The 26,442-nt window shown below is 59.9% G+C and overlaps 1 protein-coding gene and 1 long non-coding RNA gene across 3 annotated transcripts in view; one reads left to right on the top strand and one right to left on the bottom strand.

The window, feature by feature from the left end:
* Positions 1-26,442, top strand: part of LGR6 (leucine rich repeat containing G protein-coupled receptor 6) — a 99,010-nt gene that overhangs the window by 49,259 nt on the left and 23,309 nt on the right. Inside the window, exons 5-6 of the mRNA XM_082413141.1 lie at positions 10,703-10,918; positions 15,644-15,715. Coding sequence (XP_082269267.1) covers positions 10,703-10,918; positions 15,644-15,715 — 288 coding nt within the window. The remainder of the gene's footprint in view (positions 1-10,702; positions 10,919-15,643; positions 15,716-26,442) is intronic.
* Positions 458-8,054, bottom strand: LOC309637950. 2 transcript variants are annotated; one of them, XR_014250877.1, is made up of 2 exons: positions 6,556-8,054; positions 458-5,731 (listed from the first exon to the last, which is right to left on the bottom strand). It is a non-coding gene; the product is annotated as an uncharacterized lncRNA (long non-coding RNA). The 2 variants fall into 2 exon arrangements; XR_014250878.1 differs by having other exon boundaries at positions 458-2,968.

The following is a 26,442-nucleotide window of genomic DNA, read 5'->3' as shown; positions in this document are numbered from 1 at the left end:
GATTGACATATACACACTACTATATATAAAATAGGTAACTAATAAGAACCTGCTGTATAGCACAGGGAACTCTACTCAATACTCTGTAATGACCTATATGGGAAAGGAATCTAAAAAAGAGTGGATGTATGTATACGTATAACTGATGCACTTTGCTGTACACCTGAAACTAACACAACATTGTAAACCAACTATACGCCAATAAAAATTTAAAACAAAAACCAAAAAAATCGTGGTTAAGTCTATATAACATAAAATGTTCCACCTTAATCATAGTCAATTGTGCAGTTGAGTGGCATTAAGTGCATCACATCACTGTGTCACCGTGCCCACCATCCATCCCCAGACCTCCCTCCATCCTGCAAAACTGAAACTCTGCACCTGTTAAGCACTCACTCCCCAGCCCCCCACCCAGCCCCTGGCCCCCACCCTTCCTCTTTCTGTCTCTATGAATTTGACCCTAGGGACCTCACAGAAGTGGAATCACACAGTATTTGTCCTTTTGTGTCTGGCTTATTTCACTCAGCATCACGTCCTCAAGGTTCGTCCACGTGGTAGCAGGTGTCAGAATTTCCTTCCTTCTGAGGGCTGAATAATAGTCCACTGTGTGTACGTACACATTTTGTTTACCCATCGTCCGGTGATGGACGGTTGGATTGCTGCTTCCACCTCTTGGCTGCTGTCATCGTGCTGTGACAGTGGGTTTACGAATGTCCCTTTGAGTCCTGCTTCCCCTGATCTTTAAGGAGACAGCATCTCATCGGGACGTGGTGTTTGTCACCAGGAGGCAACGTGGATTCCCCACGGTCTGGCTCTCCATCATCCGGGGCTGTTTCAGTCAGCTTCTCAGATACCCGGATGGGAAGCAGGTCGGTGTGTGTGATCCCCAGGCCGATTTTCAGCACCTAAGCAGGGGCTCGTAGCTCTGGTGTCCCGCATGGAAGCTTCCACTTCACCCAGCGGGTGGTCCTCCGATTCCCTGGGCCAAGGACTGCAGGGTGTGAAGGTTTGCTCCCGGCTGAACATTAGACGCACCAGAGGAAACGTTAAACGGTGCTGTGCTTAGGCTCCACCCTGACCCGACGACTCAGGGGCTCTGGGTCCGGCCCAAGCAGCAGAGGTTTAGCGGCTCCTCAAGTGATGCCACGGTGGAGCCACGGCCAGAACCGCTTTGTCGCAAGATGCCTGGCTCAGGCTGTCGTCCTGCGCGATGGCCCTGGCCTCCCAGGGTGCAGGCGCCCCCGCCCCCCGCCCCTCCCTCCTGCCGTGTGGTTTTCGGGAATCGGGGTCTCTGAGTGGACACGGAAGTGGGGATTGGGGTGCCGGGGGGGGGGCTGGAGCCCTGGCTGCCTGGAAACGCGTCGCTCACACAGTCAGGGGAGGCGGCTGTGCAGTTTTCTGGAACGCGATTCCGAAGAAACGGGGAAGGGGGGACGTGCCTTCCGCCTCCCGTCTAAGGCTGGGGGCTCCTCTGTTTCACAGAGCAAAACAGATGAAGACCACTCATTCCTGGCTGTTTTCCTCAGTTCCACTGACCTCAGGGCCGGCAGAGATGTCAGGTTCTGGTTAAGTGTTGCTTCTGGTCAAGGTCCAAGGTTTCGTCTTTTTCTGTGTCTCATAGGTGTTGTAGTGGGAAGGAGGCTACATTTTCCTCTGTTTTCACTGGGAACTACTGGAGTATCTGACCTGTCTCCTGGGCCAGGGGAGAGGCCTATGGCTAGTCTCCCGTGCCGAGGGCTTCAGCGCGGGCGGAGGTGCGAGGTGCTCACGGGTCAATCCGTGAGGCCCGAGCAGGTGACGGGCGTCGGGGGCCCCCGAGGGGGAGGAGGGGGAGCCTAGGGCAAGGAAGGGCACCGACCTTTACAGAGGTGCAGAGATGAATACACCATGAAGTCGGACAGGAAGTGGGGAGAGAGGCATATTTCCCATGTGAAGAGGAGAATGGGGGGCCCTTCTGAGAAACGAGGCTGATGAGAGAGTCATTCCGGGGACGGGCTCTTGAAGCCCAAGCTAAGGAGTTCGGAGTTGGCCAGAAGCCGTAGGTGACTCTGTGCAGGAGGAAGACAAGCCCAGAACACGGGGGTGGTTCTCTAGTCTGTGTGAGTGGATGGATGGATGGACAGACAGACGGATGGGCGGACAGACAGAGGGGTCGGTGGAGGGACGGGAGGTAGGGGCTGGGGGGAAAGAACTGACCCCACGCAGCTGTGGCCTCCCGGCTCCCACACTGGTCCACGGGGAGCCAGGGGCCCTCGGGAGGAGGGACGACCGGACCCTGGGTTAGGGACGCAGAACCGGCATCTTCTTTCCATCCCCCACGGCACCCTTTTCCATGGCACCTGTTACTACAGAGTCTGGTGGGATGGCCTTAAGACACTGGGGTGTTGCTCGTGTTCCCTAAACCTCGGACATCTCTGCCCCTCCCTGGAGGGGTCGTCTGCCTCTTCCCCCACCAGCCGTAGCGCTCCTTGCCGAGGGCAGGCGCCCTGGCCCCAGGCAGCCACGGGACAGGCTAACGCCTCTCAGACGGCCCAGGAAGGCCCACCGAGGCCAGCCTGCTGTCTGGAGTCCAGCGGCGGGAGGCGGGGGCGTGGATGGGCGCCTTGTGTAGTCCCCACCGCGTTCCGGGACGGTCACCCACAGAGCTGGCCTTCTGCCAGATCTGTAGGTCTGTGTCTTCAGGGGAAGCTGGTAAAGGCTGCACACGGGGGCTCCTCCCTGCCTCCCCATGGAGGGCAGGTAGTTATCTTTATATATTGCTGCCGATTAAACACGCGGAATAGCCTGGAGGAAGGCTCAGGTGTCACCTTTGATGTGCACAAAGGAAGCTCTCTCCGCTCCTGGGGTTCTCGCCATCCGTCACTCTCCTGCCGGGTGGAGGGGAAGGGTGGCTCGGGCATCAGCAGAGCTCAGAGGACTGGTTGGAATTGGCTTTGTCTTAATATCCTCCCTTTGATCTGCTGAGAGGCTGACAGCGAGAGGGGAAGGATCTCATTAGGTGACATAAATCAGAGCTCTGAACCCACCGTCCTCCGACAGACGCAGACTTTCCTGTGTGGGGAGAGGCGGTGAGCGGTGTTGCCCCAACCCTCCCCTCCGCTGCGGGGGGACACAGAGATTAATTAAGGCTCCGTCTCCTGTACCCCCAGCCCCGCCCCTGCAGCAGAGCTCGACTTTAAGCTTCTGGGGGCCTAGACGTCCGCGTCCGCTCTGCTCCCGACGCTGTCCGTCACCGTAGGCCGCCTCCTCCCGCTGGGGTGCTCGGGGTTCCAACCCCCAAGAGTCTTCATTTCTGGACTCAGCGTCGTGCACACCCTGGGAGGCCGGGCAGTGGGGCCCCAGCTCTTCACGAGACCTTGGCCAAGACGCGGGGCAGGAGCGGCCGTCCGCCTTGGGGTCTCTGGGAGGCTACACCGGGCCCTGTCTGGGGGGCAGAGAAGGGTGAGTGCCGTATGCTCCCCAGTGGACCAGGGCAAGAGGGAAGGGGAACTGGCTCCACGCCAACCGCCTTCTTTGGCTCTGCCCTCTGTTTACTCTGTGACCTTGACCGTCCTTGACCCCTTTCCTCCTTGGTTGCGGGGGTCCCTTTCAGCTCTCACCCTGTGACTGGTCTCTTCTCGGTAGGCAGTCCTATGAACAGTGCTGGAAGCACTCAGAACTCCATCAAAACAAACAAAAGCCACACAGATTGAACGCCCACTTGGCAAGTTGCAGGGAGAGGACACAGCCCATGCCCCCAGGGGTCTTACCGTCTGATCAGAGAAAAGCGTGGTAATGGTCGAAGGTCCAGAGCTGGCCTTGGCCTTCCTCCCACCTACACTGGGCGTCCTTCCCATCCTTCTGCCCAAAGCTCCCTGCATTCCAAGTCTGTGTCCCAGTCCCACAAGTTTCTCTCAAAAAGCTATAACCTCCATTAAAATTAAAAGGCTACCTAATAATGTCTGCCAGATTTCTAAAAACACTATCAGCAACTTCCATTCTTTAAAAAAAGAAGTGTCCAAGTGGTAAGATTTTAATCATCCTGAAAGGCTTGTGGGCTCCGGGGGTGGGGTTGGCTGCCTGAAGCCTCTACAGAACGGCTAGGCACGTGTGTCAATTAAAATGAAATAAACGTAGAGGCTCCGTTCCTCAGCCTCACCAGCCTCCCTTCAGGTGGTCGGGAGCCGCAGGGGCCCCGGGGGCAACAGCATCCGACGTGCTGTCTCAGAGGGGACCAGAGGCGCCCGCCCCCTCGCCCGTCAGAAAACTCCTCCCCTGGGAACCAGCTCAAATGTCACCTCCTCTGGGAGGCCTTACTGGATTTCCCACAGGCAGAGGGCGGGTCCCAGCTGCAGAGTGTTTTCCACAGGCTCACTTGACCAAGTACCGGCCGTGGGTTTGGAGCCACAGACTTTGGAGTCAGACGCACGGTTTCACCTCCGAGGCCGCTTTCCTGCAGGCAAGGTGAGAAGTACGAGCTTCCAACTCCGCGGGGCTGGTGTGGAGATTCAATATGCAAGTGTATGTGAAATACTAGCGCGCCTGGTGACGACTAGCTCTCAGGAAACGCTGGCTAAGGTTTTTGTGTTGCTTCATTAAATAATAAAGTAAATAGTCTAAGAGCTTCTCCAGACAGGGGTTGTGTGCAGCTCATGTTGGAGCCCAGAGACGAGCCCAGGGCTGGCCTAGCAGTCGGCGCTGATGAGCGCTTAGTGGGTTCCGTCCACTCCACTGGATGGAATGTCTCAGTCCATCGGGATTGAAGTTCATCCACTCCGATGGAATCGAGGAGTAAGGGACTGATACTTACCGGCTGAACTGAGACTCCTGTGATGAGGGGCATCTGGGGAGCCTGGTGGTTGGGGGGCTGCGGTAGTGGCTTTGGGAGAGCCCTGGGAGAGCGCAGAGGCCTTCTGGGGGGGGGGGGCGCGCAGGCTGCGGTCTCCCAGGGAGCGGGGAGAGTGTCCGTGTGTAGAGATACCTGGGCGACAGCTGGTCGTGTCTGCTTGGTGCCCAGGGGGACGAGCCCTTCCGCCAAGCATGCCCCCCGGGAGCCCCATGCCCTCCCACTGAGGCTGGAGGCTGGAGGCCGGCACTGGCGGCGGTGTTGATGTGGGAGACTGGGGCCCACTGCCTGCGGGAGGCCCAGGCACGTCCTTGCGGCTCAGCAGGTGCCAGTTTGTCCCCAAGCCCTCACCTTCCCGGCGGTCCCCCTGGTGTCAATGGCTGCCTCGTGCACAGGGTCACTGGGTCCAAAGTGGCTGCTTTCTTTCTATTTTCACCTTCTTTCACCTTTCTTTTTCACCTTTCTTTTTCATCCTCTCTGCTGGGCCCGCTGGGCCTCAGGGGTCTCAGTCCCTCTCCGCTCCTAAGGGCTCTGTCCTACAGCCGCTGGTCCTCCACGTGGCGCGGCTCAGAGTTGGAGCGACCCTGCAGCCACTGGAGCAGAATAGACCAGGGGACCCTCCCTGGGGACTGCGCTCAGGGAGCAGGTACCACGCCTGATCCCTTTTGAATGGATACCTGGTGGCAACAAGTGGATCAGCTGATGGTCCACTCGGAGCCCCGAATCTGTCCCTCTGTCTTGAGTTTGACTAAGATCTGGTAGGACATAGGAAGGATTAGAGAAAGAAATTCCAGAGAGGGTCTGTTCGCTCGATCTAGTGCTCTGCGGGCTGTAAGCGTCCTTGGTCTCCAGATAGGAATGTGCCTCTTGCAGCTCAGAGACGTGCAGTCCTTATAGGGACCCAGGCTGGTGGAAAGAAGCCCTAAGCTTGAGTCCAGCCCTGCCGCTTACCCGCTTTGGGCATTTCTCTCTCCTTCTCTGGGCTCCTGGCCCTTCTGGTGAGCTGAGTGGGGCGGGTGGCTCCTTCAAGCTCCCAGGGAACAGGATCTGCGTCTACACCCCTGCTCTTCCGGGTCTCTGTCACTGTCGGTGAGCAAGCTCCCACCTCCATCTCTCCTGCTCCCAGCTGGGGTCTCTCCTCCCTCCTCTTCTGTCTGTGGGACCAGGCCACCGCCTGTGGGGCTTGGAGAGAAGGGGCCCAGCCCTCCCTCCTGGCCTCCTGGGGGAGCGTGGGGTGTGGTTTGGCTCTGGAGAGGCTCAGCGGCTTCCCCAGAGCCCAGGCAGGCCCGGACCGGCCTGTGAGGTGCCTGCTGGCCTGCCTGGCATAGCCAGCAGCCTCCCAGGGAGCGGAGCCCAGCCCCCATGGGAGAAGGAGGGGGAGCTCGGGCTGTTGGCTTTACTCCAGGGCTCCGTGGCATAACTGCCCTCTTCCTCCCCGCCGGAGAGCTGGACTAGCTCCTTGGCTCCCCTCCCCAGAGCAGGGGCCCCCTGGCCACCCTCGAGCACGGGACCCGGGAGCCGGAACCCAGACTGAGGGGTGGGAGCTGCTTGGAGGACACCCAGCCTGCCAGGGGCTGGGCAGGGGCAGCAGGAGGGTCCCCAGGGGCTAGAGGTTCCTGGGGGCAGGGGGCCGTCCCACACAGGAGAGGGGCAGGGGGAGTGGAAGCCGGTGCTGCTCCGTTGCCTCTCTGCCCCCTCCCCACTCCTCTCTGGGCGCCTTGGGGACCCACCTCAAAGGGGGGTTTGTCCTCACAGCCGAAACCACAGGAGGTCCTGAGGTCGCCAGGTGGCGAGCCCCTCCCTGGGCTCCCCCGCCCCTCTGCACGGCCTCCTTGTTAGAGAGGCAGCTGGGGGCAGCCTCTGAGCTGTGTGCATTTCGCCTCCAAGTAGTCTCGGATGGGCGGGTAGTCAACGTATACAGCTGAGGAGACCGACCCAACAGGTTAAATGAGGGATTTGTGACTCGATCTGCCTGCTGGCCAAGTCCATGCTCACAGGACCCCCCAGGGTGAGAGCTGCCACATAAAGTGCAGATACTGCACGGGACCTACTTATTCTAAAAAGTTATTCCTGTTTATTGGAAATTCAAATTTAACTGGGCATTGTCCCAGATATTGCATGGGACCTACTTATACAAAAAACGATTTGTTATTTACCCGAAATTCAAATTTAAGTGGGCAACATGGATTACTGTGTGGGAAATCCAACCCTGCTGCCCTGGGTCCATGGCCCACACTGAGGCCACCTGTGCCAGGCCCGCCCAGACGCAGGCGCAGGCCTGACCGACCTCGCCCACGACTGTCCCAGCTCCTCCACTTGCCAGTTTGCTGGATTCCCCCTTGGGCACGTCCCTGTCTCCAAGCATCGAGCAGGGTGGGAGGTGCAGACACTTCCTCTGCTCCCAGCGCCACCCCACCCCCTCGCCTACCGAGCCTGAAGCCTGTGAGCTGTGGACGGAGGCGGGGTGTTCTCTGTGGTCCAGCCCAGCCCTTCCCTGCGAATGGGAGGGCCGACCAGGGAGAGGTGGCCCTTCTCAGCCCTCCTGCCCCTGGGCTGCACCCAACGCAGCAGGAGGACTAATCGGGGCCGTGGGGACCTGTGAAAGCGGGTACAGGCGTGTGTGAGGACACACGTGTGTGCTCACACGTACGCGCACACAGGCAGCTCTCAGACGCCGAGCTCACCGAGTGAAGGTCGTCCCCCTGCCCGGCCCCAGCCCCGGCTCGCGTCCGGCTACCCACCTCTGTCCTCTGTCCTTCAGCGGGACGCTTCCCCGGGCGCTCAGGTCCTCACCCTCCTCACGCCCCCAGGACCGGTGTCGCAGGGGGTGAGGCACGTGGATTTGGGCTCAGACACCTGGGTGGAACCCCAGCTCTCTAGTGACCTTGGTCCCTCTGTGAAAACGCGTGCTCAGAGCCCCTCGTGGCATTGCTGCCAGGACGCCGATCACACGCCTGGTACCGACCTGGCCTAGGACAAGGGCTCGTAAGTGGGAGCAGTGACACTGCGGGGTCATGGTTGTCACTGGAGGGGGAGCGCCCCTGCCTCGGGGACCCAGGCCCCCTGGAAAGGCAGCGGCCGAGAGCCAGGCTACAGCCCCACCGGACCCCCCGTGTCCCACGGGGAGGTGGGGGGCTTATGGATTTGACCTTCTAAGGGAGTATGAGGTCCGTGCCCGCTTCCCATCCACACTGGCCCTGTGTCCCCCTGCCTGAGGCCCTCATTCATGGTGCCCACCCGCCGCTGTCCTGGTCTGAATCTTACCTTCCTTAAGGCCATTTGTGGGGCTGCGGTCTATGTGGTCGAAGTGGGAGTCAGGGCTCAGCTACCTGCCCACAGTCTCTGGGAAAGCTGGGACCAAGGTGCTGCCCCACTGGGGGTCTCCCCAGGACCATGAGGAGCCTCCGGACATCTGCTGGGGTCTCTGTGGACGGGAGCGAGATGAGGGTGAGAGTCTCACCATGGTGGAACGGGTGTCAGAGCAAGACCACACCTGCTAGGAAGGTCTGTCCGGATGCCCTCCGGCCACTGGCGACTCGGCCAGCCCCAGGCTGGGGAGTTGCTCCCCTGTTTATTTGAGAACACCGCTGTCTGTGGATGGTGTGTCGTGGAGGGTGCGAGAGATGACGTACCCAGGAGGGGGTGCTGGAGCCCGGGGCCTGGAGTGATGGGTGACTGAACCCCAGATCAAGGCCCCAGGGCCAGCCGAGCACTGACCACAGGACGAAACGTCTGGCTCCCCATTCAGGCTCCCTCTCCCATCCAGCTGTCCCTGCCACCGACCAGAGCGTCAGAAGCTCTGGAAGGCCTGGCTTGGTGCTTGGGAGACATTAATGTGCTTACGACCCCACCAATGACCTGGGAGGTTAGAATTCAGGTTCTGACCCAGAAAGTCTGGGATGGGGCCTCAGACTCTGCCTTTCCGACCAGCTCCCCGGTGGTGCTGAGCTTACGGTCTGTGGACCACATTGCTGGAGGAAGATCTGATGCCCGGGGCCAGAGGCGGTGGGTGGGTGGGGCGCCGATGACTGAGCCGGTGTGGCCAAGCCTGCTCGATGGGGTGGAGAGGCGGTGTGTGAGTGCAGGGTGCGGGAGATGGTGGATGGGGCAGAGTGAGGAGCTCCAGGCTGGCCCCTTCTCAACACCAGAAACCTGGCCACGTCCTTCTTTGTTTACCACCCTCCCTGGCTCCCCGTTTCCCGTTTCCCTGACACAGAACACAGAATCGCTCGCAGGGCCCTCAAGCTCCAGCCCTGCCTGCCTCGCCGGCTGCACCTGCCCTGCTCCCTCCAGCTTCCCCTTGCCCTTCCTGAAGCCCGCCTGGGCCTGGCTGCTTGGGTCGCCTTCCAGATGCTCTATTTCCCACACGCCCCCCTCCTCCTCCACTGGCTGATTCCTCCTAGTCGGCCAGGTCTCCACGTAACATCACCTCCACCTGGAGGCCACTCCTAACGCCTCCCCAGCCATCACACTGCGCTGGAACCATCTTCCGACCTTCCCACTGAGTTGTGAAGGGCGGGGACACCGTCCTCTTTGTAGCCGATACTTATCCAGCACTTTCCAAACTGTCTATGCATAGAAACATCTAGGGCACTCTTTAGAAACAGATTCCAGGCCCCACCCTGGCCTTCTGAACCAGGCCATCCTGGCGAGGCTCTTGGAGTCTGTTCCCACCTGTGGTCCCAGGTCACCAGCACAGTCAGACCATCGAGGGTCTGACGACAGTGACCGACTGACAGGCACTCAAGGAAGGGCCTGTGGCCGTCAGGTCAGGTCCGACGTGGGTGGAGGTCTTTCCTAGTTGCAGCTTTCGGGGCCTGTCCTGGTCGGCTTGCTCTCCCGTGCAAGGCTCCAGTGTCTGCCTGTTCACTCACAGCTCCTCTGCTGGTGAGCCTGGGGGTTTCTCCCGGGGGTGGGAGGGACACTGGTGAAATGGCTCAGGGAACAGACAGGAGCACTGCCGCCTGTCGACACGTGGGCTCGTGCTGCTGGGATGGAAGAAAGGCACCTCCGCCACCGCCCAGTCTTCCTTAGGGTCAGCGTGACGGGGCCTTCGGGCCTGTGTGGTTGAGGGCTGGCGTTTCCATGACATAGGTGCCATCTGCCCGTGCGGAGGACCAGGCCTCAGTGCAAAGCCCCTCAAGACAGCAAAGTCCAGGGGCAGATCCACGGCCACAGGCCAGCTTGTCTCATCCCTGTGGGACCAGCTGCATGGGGTGATGGGGTTTCAGCCCGAGCCCTGGACCAGGAGGCACATTGGTCAAGGACATCGTGGCTTGGGCACAGCTGTGAAAAGCTGGCACGGGCTGTCTCCTGGTCCTGCTGGCTGCCGAGAGTGCCTAGACTTCACATCAGAAGTCCTCTGCCACCGTGGACCCTCTGGCTGTGGACAGACCGGACCGCCCACCATCCGTCTGCCTGTTCTGACATCCAGGAGCCTCCCGTAGGCCACCAGCCAAGCAGGGAGCCCCGTCCCACCCCCGGGCCCTTGAGCCGGGGAGCAGGGTCTCCAGGGCTGAGCAGTCGGGAGCGGCCGGTGGTTTTGAGGAGGCGTTTCCTTTGGCCGCGTACAGGGAGGGGCTGTCCCCCGTGTCCGTGGTGGGACATCTCTGTTATCCGGCCTCAGAGTGGACGGGGCTGGGAGGACAGCGTCCGCAGAGCAGGGGAGCCGCGGCACTGATGAGGGGCTTGACCGTGGCGGGGGGCAGTGTTGTCCGCAGCCGGGCTGTGGGTGCAGCCTCGGGTCACCGACGGGAATGCAGGGCGTAAAGGGCCAAAAGCTGCGGCTTGGAGCCGAGGCGAGCCCCGGGGCCCCTTATTCCCAGGCACCTCGGAGGCTGCACTGGCACAGCACTGACCCTCCCCTCTCTCCACCAGGCGCCTCGATGCCAACCTCATCTCCCTGGTCCCGGACAGGAGCTTCGAGGGGCTGTCCTCCCTCCGCCACCTGTGGCTGGACGACAACGCGCTCTCCGAGATCCCCGTCAGGGCCCTCGGCAATCTCCGCGCCCTGCAGGCCGTGACCCTGGCCCTGAACCGCATAGGCCACATCCCCGACCACGCCTTCCGGAACCTGTCCAGCCTCGTGGTGCTGTGAGTGCTACCCCTCCCCCACCCGGACGGCGGCGTGTCCACCCTGGACGGCTTCGCTCCTGGCTGTGTCCCGGAGGTTTCCGAACCTCTGGCCTGCGTTTCCCCTTGTAACGTGAGGATGACCATCTCCTGTTGACCCCGTGGGGCTGTTGTGAGGCCAGGCGACATAAGAAGTGCTCTGAGGGGCTGGAAGAGAGGAATTAAGCTGCGATTCCCTCTGCTATTATATGCAAATATTGCAACTATACCGCACTAATGGGAATGCATGCCAAGAATCTCCTGAATGATTTCCACCATATTTGACAATCGGGCAATGGGTGGATGCAGTCTTGTGCTTTGGCACAGGGGTGGGATAAACTCACCTCATCCCCAGGCCTGGAGAAGGAGAGAGAAGCCAGCGCTGTAATTAGACAGCAGAGCCCCGTCGGGTAATTCCCTGGGAGATAGCATCCCTGGCAGGAACCGGAGCCCGGGGTTAACTCTGTCCTCGCCCCCGCCACCTCCCCACCCTGGAACTTTGGAGTGCAAAGTTCACAGGGTAATTGCCAAGGGCTTGGAGGTCACGTGTAATTGCTTTGGGTTACATCCTAATTGCCGTGGGGACGTAAGGCCTCCCCTGCTCTTGTAAATCTGGTATGATTTTCCAAACCAGGGAGTGGATGAGGCTTGGTTCCGTTTGAGAGATGAAGAAGCAGGCATGAGTTTGTCTGATTCTCTGTCCTGGGAGACTGGAGAAGCGGGACCAACATCCTCCTGAACCACATCCTCTGTCAGCACGGCCACACGGTCCTCCTCCTGGGTGCCAGTGGCGGGTACTGACAGCGGCTAAGCAGAATGGGGCGGCTGATTCCAGCTTTGGTGATGCCCTGTGACATCGTGATGTTCCCTGGGGATAAACGGCGTCAGGTCTCTGAGAGACAAGACTACTGGGAAAATGCGGGCCTCACTATGGGCCCCCGACAAGTGAGCCGCGGAGGGTGTACGGAGCCCCATGGAGGCCCTGCGGAGTCCAGGGGTGGAGAGCCGGCCGCTGCCTCAGAGGCTGGCGGGCCAGTCCCAGTAGCAGGATGCTGGTGGGAAGGACGGCAGCGCGGTCCCTTTACTCAGGCCGAGGGGACCGGATGCTGAGTCAGGCTCGTCTCAGGGGCTCAGGGCGGCCGAAGCAGCTGGAGGAGGGAACGGGGCCGGGGGCCTGCTGGGCTGGGGGCCGTCCTGGGCTGGAAAGTTGGCTTAGAGTAGACAGGTGAGGAGCAGGGGCTCCAAGCAGGTGTCAGCAAAGACACGGGGGCGTCGGGGTGTTGGCTGAGGCGTGCACGCCAGTCTGGCCAGAGAGAAGGCCGGGCAGGTGAGTCTGGGTTCTCAGAGTCAGAGCAGGAGTCTGGCTGTGGCCCGCGCGGGGCAGGGGAGGCTGGAGGCGAGAAGGGGGTTGGGAGTCTGGTTTGAAGGATGGGCGGGAACAGGGGAGACTGGATCTAGGAGGCAAAGTCCAGCTTAGGGAGGAGACAGAGGCGTGGCCCTGAGGGACATTGTGAAGGAAGAATCCATCCGACTTGAGGTTTTCACAGGGCGGGAGGCCAAGGTCGGGGGCGTGAGTGGGGGAGTTCAGCTACCGCGGATCCAGGAGGGGCCGGGGGGCCACCGGGCACAGGAGGGGAGGGGCCCAGGGGCCCGCGATGCTGAGAGAGGAGAAGGCCCAGAAGCATTGCCCCTGCCCTTCAACTCCTCCGGCCCTGGGACGGGGGAGAGAGGCTGCCGTGGCCGGTGACCTTGCAGGGCAGAGTGGGCTGGAGAAGGCCGTCCAGGACCGAGGGCTGAGCTGCAGGAAAGCGCAGAGGCAGAGGAAGAAAGTGGGTGGACGGGGGTCTGGCCAGAGGCGTGAGGCAACCAGCCGGTGGAGAGGGGCTTCGTTTCAACCCGAACCCTGGGCCTTGGTCAGGCTGCTCTGCGCGGCGCTGAGGGGAGCAAGGGGCGCTGAACTGGACAGGGTGCTGCCCTGTGTGGGGTCTCATCTCTTCCTCTGGACCGTCAGCCCCAACAGGCTGGCCTGCAGAAGGGGCTCGGGACGCCTGGGGTGACCGAGTCGTCGTCTGGACGCCTGGGCTGCAAGATGCTGTGGACCAGAGGCGCTGTCGGGGCTGGGGGACGGGGTGGGGACGGAGATGAGCTTCCGCGGGAGGTGCGGGAAAGGGGAGTTTGGTGACAGTGGAGGAAGCATGGAGGGGAGGGGCTCGTTCCCAGAAGCCAGGGCTGTGTTCTCTCTATCAAATCCAAGCCCCTGCGGTGGGTCTGTCTGCCTCCTGGGCATGGAGCAGGTGGGGAAGGACCCCCTTCTCTCAAGACCCCCGGCCCTACCCACCACGTAGGATGGGGTCGGCCTGTTGCCTTTCCATCTGAACGTCTTGGAGCCCAGTCTGATTTCTTCCCCGTGTATGTGATTTCCTTTTCCTTCCTGAAGATGTCTTTTAATCCTTGAACTTTAATCCTTCACTAGAATATGACACAGTGTGGAATTTTCTGCATCCAATTTTCCTGAAACAATGTATGCTTTTGACCTGCGAATTTCATTCTTTATTGTAGAGAGTTTTCTTTTGTGTTACATTTTGAATACGTCTTTTGTCTCATTTTTGGATCCTGGCCCTCAGAGACATCAATAGCCCAGTGTTGACTCACATCGATTAGTTTCTAGCTGTTTTAGCCTTTTGCTCTCATGCAGCCAAGCTCACCATTTTAGCTTAGGCTTTTTCTCTGACACCCATTCCACTGCCAGCAGTGTCTATACTGTTCCTTGTCTCAAACTTATTGACTAGCTTTTTATTATTATTATTATTTTATTTATTTATTTTTGGCTGCATTGGGTCTTTGTTGCTGGGTGCGGGCTTTTTCTAGTTGCGGCGAGCGGGGGCTACTCTTCGTTGCGGTGTACGGGCTTCTCATTGCGGTGGCTTCTCTTGTTGCAGAGCACAGGCTCTAGGCGCGTGGGCTTCAGTAGTTGTGGCACGTGGGCTCAGTAGTTGTGGCGCACGGGCTCAGTAGTTTTGGCTCGTGGGCTCTAGGGTGCAGGCTCAGTAGTTGTGGCGCATGGGCTTCATTGCTCCACGGCATGTGGGATCTTTCTGGACCAGGGATCTGGGAACCAGTTGGGATCCGGTCATTGAGCCCACCCATGGCCCCTGCATTGGCAGGCGGATTCTTAACCACTGCGCCACCAGGGAAGCCCCACTGACTGGTTTTTTACTGATGTATTTTTGGTCCTCAATTCATTTCCTTAGTCTACAATGTCATTTTTTCTTTCACTTAAAAATGCGGTCTTTGAAATGTTTTACTGGGTTGTTTTGCAGCAGAAGGCAGCTGTGATAAATGTCTTGCTGCTCGTTCATCTGTTACGTTTTCTTCTAGGCTTGGGACTTCACCTGGCCTGGGCATCTCTCTTCTGCTCTTCCTGTTGTATGTTTGCACAATTGCCATGTGATTTCTCTTTCTGGCTTCTGCTGGGACAGCTGCATCACCTTGGCCCCCTCGGCTCTCCCCCAAGGCTGTAGTTTGTGGGCCAGAGCGGTGGGTAAATGAGGGTCCACCTGCCTGTGGGTACCCAAGTGCGCTAGTGCAGGTAGGGCTGGTCCCTCGGCAGGGTCAGATTGTGGTAAATGCAGGAGTTCGCTCCCTTCACACAGGAATTCCCTTGGGCTTCAAGTCGTTTCCTCAATGCATGAGGAGCCCGGAGCCTTCATTTTACTTTCCCTTCCTCTCCTCCCTGGGAAGCCAGCAGTGGGGAGGGAAAAGGACATCCACAGCCGCTTCTCTTCAGATTTGGGGACTGCAGGGAGAATTCTCAGGATCTTGTTTTCTCACCAGTTCAGATTCTGATGAGGAGCCCAGAACGTTTCCTTGGCCATAGTCTTTGCTGTTTATTTACGTTACGTCTCTGCCCTTGCTCTGCTGCTACTCGTAGTATTTGGGGTGGGGCAGGGGGCCTGTCTCTGCTATTTTTGCTCATCTCACTAGAAATTGGGAGAAGAACATTCTGTCACTTACTTTCAACTCGCTCTTGACCTTGGAAGTCCCCCAGACTGACCTCGGGCCTCTCTCCCCACGTGTGCTCTGGCCAAGCCCTCACCCCCTCCCCTGGCCGCCTCTGTCCTCACGTCGCCTCCACCTGGCGCGCCCTACCCTGGCGTGCCAGCGTCCCCGACCTTGTGGTCCTGCGCGCGGGGCCACTGCCTCCAAGAAGCCTTCCTTGGCGCCCCTGGCCTCACCCGTCTCCATCTCCAGGCTGGCCCACAGCTCACGCCGGCTGTAACAGAAAGCTCACCTGTAATGACACGCTGTCTGCAGTGGTTTGCTGCCGGCTCCCACAAGTGCGTCTGGCCACTGACCCAGGCGGCTGGGTCCTGTAGGAGAAGCCCCAGCTGGGGCCCCGACGTCGGGCCTCTCCCCTCGAGCCTGGTGGGAGCCTGGTGGGAGCCTGGTGGGAGCCTGCTTCGCCTCGGCCTGGGGAATGCCTCTGGTTTTTTCCTGCGATGGAAAGTCTGAACGGCGTAGCCTCTGGCCACTCCAGCCTTGGAGACTGTGGCTTCCGAAGTCCATCTTGGCCCGTCAGTTTGTCCCTGGAGACGCAGGCTGACCCGCTGGGGTCACTGTCCATGCCTCCTCCGCAAGCGCGTCTGCCTCCCCGCCCCAGCCCGATACTGCGCGCACCTGTCCTGACCCGGCTCTCCTCCCGCACAGGCATCTCCATAACAACCACATCCAGCACCTGGGGACCCACAGCTTCGAGGGGCTGCACAACCTGGAGACTCTGTGAGTGCTGGGAGTCCTGGCGTGGGGTGGCAGAGGGGAAGCGGCAGGACTGGGCTGCTGGGACGTGGCCTTTCTCTGGAGTGTTGCTCCCAGTGGGTTCCTTCCTCCTCCAGGGTGTGGGCTGTGCCCCCGGGAGTTCAGGGTGGCACTGCCCGCAGAGAGACCAAAACAATGAGATTTTAGACAGAAACGGACCTGCGAGGAGAAGCGAGGAGAATGAGGATATTGAGCCTGGAAGTGGAAGGCTTGGGGTGGGGCGGGGCTGGCTTGGCAGCAGTGACCCCGCAGCCCCCCCCACCCCCGCCACCATGGGACAGCGGCTGCTGGGAGGGAGGGTCTCCGGCTGCTCTAACTCGCGGAAAGCCTGGCAGGAGGCGCCAGTTCAGCGCCCAAGCTGTGGACTCTGGAAAAGCCACATTATTTACCCATCATCGTCCTGGAATTCAGCTGCGGTCAGAAGGCACCCAAGCCCTCAGCACCTCCTCTGCGGTCCCGCGGCCCCCTCAGAGCGGGCTGGATGCACCCCCCTGGAGCCCACAGCCAGCCCACGGGAGGGGGCGGGGCTGCACCTTCGCCGCCGGCTGCAGGCCTGGGAGGGCACGGGGCAGAGCAGGAGCCCAGGCCAGCAAGGGTGAGCCCCCGACTCACGGTGCTGGTCCTCTCGCCGCCCCCCAACACACGAAGTGTCATTCCTGAGGGGAGGGGTTTTCAAGCATCTGAAGCAGCAGAGGAGAAAATGTGGGAGACAAGCTGTGACCTGAGGAGGAGGCCTGGGCTGGGGCCTCTGCGCCGGGGGCCTGGGCTGTCTGCCTTTGTGGCCACAGAGGGAAGCGGACAGGAGGGGGGGACCAGAGCTCGGGGCTGTCCTGGGCTCTCTGGATGGGGCGCAGCTCTTCCAGCCTCTCCACCTTCAACCTGATGCCCGGCGGGCCGGGGTGCCCCAGCCTGGGGTCAGGAAAGCTGGGCATCTCCTTGCCACTGCGCATGGCTTGGGCTGCGTGCCCCCCCAACCCCCCCGCCAGCTGTCACGGGCGGCCGGACAGTTAAACGGGACAGTCTAGGCCGCTCGGTCACATGCTGGGAAATAGACGTCTGGGGAGCTGGCGGGGCCCCCTGGAGTTACCCTCCGTGGGGAGAGAGCAGACCTGGGGAGTTAACTGAGAAAACACACCGAAGCCCCCAGCCAGTGCCCAGTCTGTGTGCCACATGTGACCTGTGCAAGCCTGCTGTGTGCGGGGTGCCTGGGGCCCCGGATGTAGGGGTGGCCAGCACCCCCTCGAGGCCTGGGCCGCAGCGCCCTCCCTGGGGGATACGGAGTGCCGGGGCAGGTTTGGAGCTGCCTGGCGCCCAGAGAGCAGCAGGGAGGCCAATGCGGCTGCCGGGGGGCCGGGTGGGGCTGTTAGCTCTGCCGGGAAGTCAGCTGGGGAGGGGGCACATGCTGGGTATCGGTTGGCACCTCTAAAAAGCCGAGAGCGCTGTTTTTTCATGGTCGGGGAGTGCTGCTTGATTCTTTCTCTGCGAGCCCTGGGTGGCAGCGCAGGGCGTTGGGCTCGGCTGGCACTGGCTGAGCTTCAGAGCCGGTGCCGCTGGCGCCCATTCCTTTCATCCGCGGCAGTGCTTGGCTCAGTGCACAAAGCCCAGGGCCTGCGTCCACTTTACAGACGGGAAGGCCAAGGCTGAGAGACCTGCACCGCGGGGGCAAAGCCTGCAGCCCGGCCTCAGCCACCCGGGGGCAGTAACACCCAGTCTCCCAGCCATGGGACCCAATCTGCAATTCCCCACCCTCGGTGACGCTGGATTAAAGGAGAGCCCTGTGCAGAGCTCTGACGGAGGTGGCACCCCATGGGGACCAGCCGCGCCCCACCCCCTCCTCCTCCGGGGCCTTGATCTCAGCACCCTCCCGCCCCACCCCTGAGGGCTGAGTTCTTCTTCCAACTTTTGATCTCCCAGTAAAAAGGGGGAGAGTGCATTCTTATCCTCCATCGCCCAGAGCTCGCTGGGGGGGCCGGGGGGGCAGCCAGATTAGAGGGGGGAGTGGCTGGGAGAATGAAAGGGGGAAGGAGAGGTAGTCAAACCTTGAATTGTTGCGTAATTGGCCTGCTCTGCAGCCCCGCGGTTACCCTGGAGCTTTTGTGTGCGCGTCTCTCTGGAAGGGCAAGTCTCCCTGGGGCGGCATCTCTGCACTTAGACCCTTCTCATCAAACCCTCCTGCCTGAGCTGTGGTTTGGCTCCGTCTGTGGCCTGACCCTTCCACCTGGGGAGGAGGGGCCAGGTGCAGGCACACACGCACACACACACAGTCACGCGGGGCCCCAGCATAGCATGGGGACACCCATGGCCACGCGGCTTCTGTTGTGACCTCTGCTCTGAAGGCTAGGCTGCCTGGGTCCCACCCCCGGTTCTACACGTGCCAGCTGGGTCAGCCAGAGCAGGAGGCTTCACCCCCTCATCTGCACGAGGAGTAACTGAGGTAAACATGCACCCTGAGTCGCTCTTTTACTCCCGAACAGCCTGCACACCCAGGTGATCAGGGCAGGGGCGGGGCCGGGGCTGGGGCTGCCGTCCCGCCCTCCCGCTGAGCAGAACAAAGCACGCAGGCTCCCTGTGGTGGGTGGGTGCAGGCCTCCTGTGCTCTCAGGGAGTCTGATCATGCTGGGAGGGGCTTGTGGGAACGCGGCTGCCGTTCCCCCCACGCGGCCCTCGCCAGTCCAGACCCTGCAGGAAAGCCCAGCTGGAGGCAGACAGGACAGACTCTATCCTGTACCCACACCTCCTTTCTGCTCCCACAATGAGGATGCCCGGCCCCTGCGGGAAATTCGGAATCAGAGGTGGGCCAGCGCCCTGCCTGCCAAGTGCTGTTTCCTCCACTTTCCAGATCAGACCAAATCCAGAGATTTGGGGTGAGATGCCCAAGTTTCTACAGTTTGTAAGTGATGGTGGAACCCGAGCCTCTGGCCTCCTGATACATCGCTCCATTTAGTGCCAGCTCCTGTGAACTCAGACCAGTTACGGAACTTCCCGGTACCTGGGCTGAGAAATAAGACAAAGCGTGACCCAGAGCGACCCTGGGAAGTTTCTCCGGGGAGGTCTCAGGGATCCAAACCAGGCGCGCCGGGCCCTGAGGTCAGTGTTTGGAAATCACGCTTAGAGACCACGGGCTGCTATTCAGAACTGTCACGGATGGTCCTGGAAGACCCAGCTGCAGTTACGAATAAAATTGTGCAAAAAGAAAAGAAAAGGCCCAACAAACATAATTACAACCTGAGCACCGCCCCGCACCAGCCCCCCAGATCTGGGGATTTGGGGTTTGCGACTCAGCTAGAACAGAGGGGCTGGGCTAGGAGGGGTCTGGGGACAACAGCACCTTACCTCCCTTGGGCCTGGGTGATGGCTTCTGGGCCGCCTTATAACCTCATTAAACGCATCAGACTGACTGAGCCCCCGGGCTGGCTGGACCTCCCCCCTTCAGAGGGGAGCCTGGGGCCCCGGCAGGAACAGAAACCTCCGGGCTATAGCTCCCTCTCTAGATCAGGACCAGCATCCAGCAGAGGTCTGGGAGGACTGCAGGGCAGGACGGAGATTAGAAGATTCTGCCTTATGATCCAAAACTGCACATTCCATGTAAAACCTCCTCTGGTGCAGACGCCCCAGGGATCTGCTTCTGCGGAACATTTTTACTTCACCAGCAGCCAAGGCTGCAATGTGTCCCTCTGTCTCCGCCTCACTGAAACCACCCAGGCCAACAGATTCTGCTCTAAACCGGCTTTGACTGGGTCCTGAAAGCATCCCGCCACCTCCCAGTTCTGGTCCCGACTGTCAGCTTTAGGCCAGGGATGGACAACCAGGCGGCTTCCAGGGAGGTCCTTCCAGGGACTGGGCTTGAGTTGGTGGACCTGGATTCAGACCCTGGCTCTGCCACAGGCGTGTGACATGTGCAAGTCACCTGAGCGCTCAGGAGCCTCAGTTTCCACACGTGGAAAATGGAGATATTTTACAATTCGTGTAGTGAAATTCACAGCCCTGGAACCCTGTGGGTGCTTAATTTATGTTGGCTTCTCCGGCCTGTCGTCCCATTTAATGATGGACAGACAGCAATGTGCCTTTCCTCCCCCTTAATTAATTAACGTTCTTTTCCTTTCTCCCTCTCTCCCTCACTCCCTTCTTTCCCACAGCACTGTGTCAGAAGGCAGCAGGGAGAGTGTTGTCCACGGGTGTCATCTCGCGGTGGCCCGAGCTGTGAGCACCTCCTCTGTAGGGTGGACGGGGATTCCCCGTCAGCCAGGGCACAGACACTGCATTAGTTTCCTGTGGCTGCCATAACAAATTAGCACAGACTTTGTGGCTTTTAAAAAAAAAAAAAAAAACAGAAATGTACTCTCCTGTAACTCTGGAGGCCAGGAGGCCAGAGTCAAGGTGTGGGAGGGGTTGGTTCCTTCTGAGTGTCTGTGGTGGAACCTGCCCGGTGCCCCTCTTACCGTCTGGCGGCTGCCGAGGTCCCTGGTGTCCCTGGGCTGGTCAGTGCTCCCTCCGGTCTCCGCCTTTGCTTCACACGGCCTCTCCGAGCATCCTTTTCTTATAAGGACCTTGCCACTGGCTCCGCGGCCCACCCCAGTAAACCAACCATCTTGAGAAGATCCTCAACTTAATTATATCTGCAAAGACCCTTTTTCCAAACGAGGTCACGTTCATAGATTCCCGGGGTCAGGACTTGGACGTGTCTGTTTGGGGCTGCAGGTCAATCCGCTCCAGCTGCCTGCTGGCCGGCGCCCAGGGTTTCCTGCCTCTGGCCCGACGTCAGCCTGTCAGGCCCACGGCTGCTTGAGGCCAACCTTGTAGGAGTTGAGGAACTCTTTCCTCGCCAGTTTTTAATCATCTTACATTTGTGGGTTTATTAACTGCAAATTAGTGGGGGTTTGTGGCTTATAGAAGAATTTATTATTCCATATAAAACTTTTTTTTGTGGCTTTTCCCGCAGAACCAGTAATGACTCCTGACAGGCAGAAAACTGAGCCCCGGCTGGGTCTGCTCTGCGTCCTAGCCAGGCCGGCTGTTATAGTCATCCCGCCAGGGCAGACCCTCCCGCCGCCTCGCGCTGGGCAGGCAAGGTCACCGCGCTTATCACTGCTCCCCGCTGGCTCTGAGCGTCCTGCTTCCCCAGCCCCCGGGCCAGCTGGTGTGCAATGCGGGTGGAGGGCCCGGAACCACTGGGCAGCAGGTTCCCGGGTGGACGCCGTGGAGAGGAAACTAGGAAGTTGAGGTCTGGCCCCCAGGGCCCGTGGGCAGGAGGCACCGGCGGGAATCGAGGATCACCACCCTCCTTCTTCTGTTTCTTTAGTTCACTGGTTCCGTGAATATTACTGGGTGTCCAGTATGTGCCAGGCCCCCACTGTGGGCTCCGGGGGAACATTTATGAGCAAGAAAGACGTAGCCCTCATCACAGAGACTACGGGGCTCTAGGCCGGGAGTCCTGAGCGCCTCTTAACTTACCACTAATTCCAGCGTGTCTGCCCCCAGCACCCTAACTCCTGACCCCGGCGACCCCAAGGCTCGACTCCTCTCCCTCTGCGTCCTCCGCGGGCCCCACCCTCTCCCGTCCCGTGGATCTGCCGATGCCGCCAGCACGGAGGTCATCGCTCCTGGACTCCAGACTTAACGCCCACAGGCCTTCCTGACGTGCTCACTTGGATGCTGACCGACATGCCAGCAGAGCCCCCCACGGAGCCCCCCCACCGGAAGTCTCCCCAGCTCTGCGGAGGCAGCTTTGCTGGACCTTGCGTGATGCAACTGCTCTCCTGTCACGTCCCGCATCCGAGCTGCGTCTTCAGCTCACAGTGACGGTCTGAGCGCTTGACGCCCGCCCGCGTCCCCAGGCCGCCCGAGTGTGTCCCCTGGTTGTTGCCATGGTCTCATCCTTGTCACTCTGCAGTCTGCGTCCCACGCGACAGCCACAGGGACTTGAAACACAAATCCGATCCAGTTGCTCTTCTGTCCAAACGCTCAGTGTCTCCCCGTCCGACTCTGGCCTCGGGTGACAAGCCCCTGCTCCCACTGGCCTCACCCTTGCCTGGCTCGGCTCCACCACAGTGCGCCCTTGCAAACGCCGGTATGTCCCGCCTCCCAACCCCTGCCCTGGCTGCCTCCTGTGTCTGGAATGTTCCTTCCACAATGATCTGCCTCCTGCAAGACTTTGCTCAGATGTCACCTCTCTAGTGAGGTCCTCCTCCACCACCATTTTGCAACTTCTTCCCGGCATTCTCCTTTTCCTGTTTAGTTTTCTCCACAATCTGATAGTCTTCATTATTCGTTGATCGACGTCATCCGTGGTCTGTCCCCCGCTCTGTCCATTCTTGTACCTGCAGCGCCTGGCACGGCTCCGGGCACAGGGAGGGCGCTGGGCAGGTATTTGTTGAACAGACGAATGGGCTTGTGGCCCCTGGAAAATCCATCTCTCTGAGCTTCAGCTTCTCCCTCTGAGCTGTGGGAGCGATGGACCATCTCATCCACAAGGTTCTTCCCAGCTCTGGTCACCCGTACCCAGGGCTCTTGCCGAACCAGACTTAAATATCCACAGCCCAGGAGGTAGCCCAGGTGCCCCAACCTCTCTAACTTGGAGAAATGCCCACGGGGGTGGTCCCTCATCCCTGCCTGACGCGAGGTCCCCTTCCCACAAGCCCTGTGGCCCGGACCTCGGGGCCCCGCCTTTAGGCCAGCTGCATTCTGCTGTGACCAGGAGCGCCTCAGAGCCTTCCGGTGTCCTGCATGGATGGGCCCAGCGTCCAGATTCTCCAGGTGAGGCGGTGCTGCCCACGGGGACCCACCCACTTCTACAGGACCCGGTCCTGCTCTGAGTATCATATCTTAGAGTGACAGGCTTTTCTGGGGAGGGTGGTGAGAATGTGAAATGTCTACAAACCTCGACCCAAAGAACTCGGGAGGACCGGAGGTGGAGCGTGACTTAGGTTACACACAGGTGGTCGTCAGGCGGATGGGGTGGGGGCCAAGGAGGAAGCGAAGGGGATGCTCTAGCCCAGGATGAGGACGGCAACTTCATCCTCAGGGCAGCCCGACAGCGGCAGCCGGGCAAGGGGTCGAGGCAGAGGCGGAGCCCTGGCCACCGGGATCCCAGGGATGACCTCGGGCGGATTGGACTTTCCCTCTCACTTCCCTCCCAGTCTGGGGTTCTCCGATCCCCAGCGCCTCCTGAGGGCAGGCAGCATGTAGTCTCAGTGTCAGAACCAACAGCTGCATTAAAATCAGCCACGCTACTGCATCAGGGACATTCTGGGGTTTCTTTCTGGCAAAGAAGAGGGTGTGGGTGGAGGGAAGGGGAAGGAGGGCATGCCCGTCTCTCCAAAGAAACTGAGGACAATTTTACTAATTGCTGCATTAGTTAATGGGTGGCCTGGTCGGCAGGCTGTTTAGACAGTACAGCAATGCTATTAGTCATGAAGTTCTGTTGGCTCCTGGCTCACCAGGACATCTGCCCCGAGTGTGTGGAGTCAGACTTGGGGCCCGGGGTCAGCAGTTAGGACTTGCAGCGTGCTCACTGCGCTTGGCCGCCTTCCCTACCAGCCTTGGTAGGTAAAAGTGGCTCCGAGTGTCTGGGTTTTGTGTTTCGTGTGGGAGCTGGGCCCCCACATTCCTCCACATGCTTTTACCTGTGATCTGGTGATAAACACAAACATTAGCCTTGAGAATAAAAGTGTAGGTGGAAACCCAATTAATGATATTAATCTTTCCTGATGGCTGTGGAAAGTAGAGACCAACTTGTGTGTGCGCTGTCTGTTCTGGAGCCTCGTGTCCAGGAAAAGGAAGAGGGAGAGAATCGCGCTATGTGAGCACCTCCCGTGCGGGCTCTGGACCAGGTGAACAGAGTGCCTTGTGCGGTGGGCGTCCCTGAGTTACGGGTGAGGAAGCAAACAGCAAAGTTCAGTGACTGGTCCAGGGTGATGCTGCTGGTCCCAGATGACAAGACCTCTTCCGCTCACTCCAAAGCAGAAAACTCACAGAAGACCCCAGCCTCCAGCTCGGAGTCACCTGCCTTGACCTGCCTGTGAGCATCCAGGGAAACCTGACTCCGCCTCCACTCCCCCTCTCTCCCAGTCTCCCCAAAACCTTGCCCTTGGCCCTGCTACCTGGAGCCCAGCGGGACACGCTCTGCATAGCACAGAGCCCATGTTGGCCCGGGAGCCAGCAGGACTGGCTTCAGGGCCTGCCTCTGACGGGCAGAGATCTACCACTTCTCTCCGAGCCTCAGTTTCCTGATCAATAGAAAGACGGGGCTGGACAAGATGACAGTAAACTCCTGCCAGCTCTGTGCTCCGAATACACAGCGAGGCTCCCGGGGTTCCCAGGAGTGGCTGTTTCCTCACAGCCCGATGGAAGGAGAAACCGGGGCTGCGGGTCCTGGAGCATCACGGGGCTGGGGTCGCCTTCCTAGCTACGTTTGCCGACGACGCCATCGGTCCTGGCTGGATGTGGCTGGGACGGCTGAGCAGACGACGGGGAGGATTAGCCACAGACAGCTGCGCTTCCAGAGCGAGTTCCGGCTGCAGCTGGGAACGGGTCCTCTTTAACCTCAGCCCTCCCCAGCTGCAGACAGAACACTTCCCTCTTCCTGGGCTTCTGGCTGGCTCTGGGTTATTAAATATAATAGACTCTGCAGCCACGGATGAGTTTTCCAGCTGAAGTTTAGGGCATCGTAAATCACCTGCGACGGAAGAATCAAGACTCGTGCCAGGGGAGGCCTTCCCTGCCGTCCCCAGGAGCCTGCAGGTCAGAGCCTGACCCGAGGGCCGAGACGCAGCCCCACGTGGCCAGCCGCAGGGGGCTCAGACCATCACCCTGACAGCAGACGTTGATGCACGTGGCCGGTGCCTGGGCTTGGGGAAATCCACAAGGGAATCCATTTGCTTCCTGGTGCCAACAGGCTTCCCGTCTCACGTGGGAGACAGTATGTACCCGGACCACCCCGTTCTGGACGCCGACAGCTGGGGCTACAGTCCTGGCGATTCCTTTCCTAGAACTGTGGTCCAGGGATGGTCTCCCTCTGTGCCTCAGTTGATCTCCTGCAGAATGGAGGTGATAACAGTACCTGCCTCAAAGGGCTGGCGTGGGAATGAGATGAATTACGATAGTAAGTCACCTAGAACTGGGACTGTTACACAGGAATTACTATTATTATCATCATCATTATGGTCGCCACCACCAGCGTTATTACCCATTTCGCCCTGACCGTGTTTCTGGAGAAAACAGCAGGAAAGTTCTGGAAGAGTGAGTAAGTCGTTCTGACTGCAGGGACTGGGTTGGATTCAAAGGATGACTAGGGCTTTGACAGCTGAGGCTGTGGGGAGAGCGCATCGGGCTGAGGGCAGAAGAGCCACAGCTAAACACAGGAGGGGGTGAGGCTTCACGCAGGTGAGACGGCAGGTGGAGCTGAAAGATTGCTCAAGGCGTCGGAGCCCAGGAAGGCACCCAAACGCTATTCTGTGAGTCGTGAGAAGCCTTTTCTGAGCGTTCAGAAGGATGACAGCATCAGCTTTGCATTTTAGAAGCGTCTTTCTGGCAGGTGTGTAGTAGCTGAGTGGGGGCTTCAGACTCAGGTTCAAGGCCGGGTGTGACGCCAGGTCAGTGGCATGAGATCTAAATTGCTGTCCCCAATACACCAAAGCATGAACCATAGCTCAAACATAATCGGAGTTCATTTCTGGATCGTGTAGTAGCCCCAGGAGGTGCTTCTCCTCGGCAGGTGGCCCTCCTCCGTCTGGTGACGCAGGGATCCGGCTTCTTGGGGTCCTGCCATCCGCAGGGCCTCATTGTGCTGGGCGTCCAGCTGGCAGAAGGGTGACGAGGCCGTGGAGGGGGCAGTCTGGCTGCTTGGTAGACCCTGCTCTCGAGGCGGCAGGCATCACTGCTGCCCGCCTTCGGAGGGGAGGACCAGTCCCGTGGCCACGCCGGCTGCAGGGAGCCGGGAAGATGCCCGCACCTGGCTGCGCCCCCTCTTACAGAGGACCGCACTTCCGTGATGTTGGGAAGGTTCCATCTGTGCTTCTGACACCTCGGCCACCAGCCACACGTCGTGACCAAGCGGCTGAAGTGTGGCCGGTGTAGCTGAACTTTTAATTTTACTCACGTGTCATACATTTACGTGGCCGACGGGGCTAGGGGCTGTGGCACAGGCAGCGTGGCTGCGGAGGGAGAAGAGGGTGGGTTTAGGGGGACACAGCGCTCTCAGCCTTGGCCAGTTGATGGCTGGGTGTGGTCAGGAACCTTCTTTGATTTCTGTGCTCACTTCGCTCGACTGTAACAAGGGTGTAACGGGGGCAGCTCCCAGCGAGGCAGCTGCGGGACAAGAGGTCGTTTGGGTGGATGCTTGGTGCCGGAGAGGTTGTCCCAGGGGCGACCTGGAGCAGGGGCTCAGGCCGGAGAGCGCGCCGGCCCCCGCCCCGGCCTCACCTGGAAACAGTGCCCTTTGCTCAACCGAACTGCATTGCTTGTTCTGCCCCGAAGGCCACCCCTCGCCTCCTGCAGACCATGCTCTCTGCCCTGATGTCCCTCCTGCTGCCTGCACCTGGTCCAGGGGCCGCATCCCCGTAGAGCCCTGTCTCTCAGCCGCGTGCATCTCCATCTCCACAGGCCCTGGTGTCGGGTTCGTGGGACCCGCCACATCCTGCTCATCCCGCCGCCCAGACGGGGTGTCTCCCATCCGTCTCTGCACCTCCTGCTCC

Source organism: Balaenoptera physalus, assembly GCF_965194825.1.
Source record: "Balaenoptera physalus genome assembly, chromosome: 1".
In the NCBI taxonomy this organism is placed as follows: Eukaryota; Metazoa; Chordata; class Mammalia; order Artiodactyla; family Balaenopteridae; genus Balaenoptera; species Balaenoptera physalus.
The sequence above is the reverse complement of the archived record's forward strand: the minus strand, read 5'-3'. Positions and strand labels throughout refer to the sequence as shown.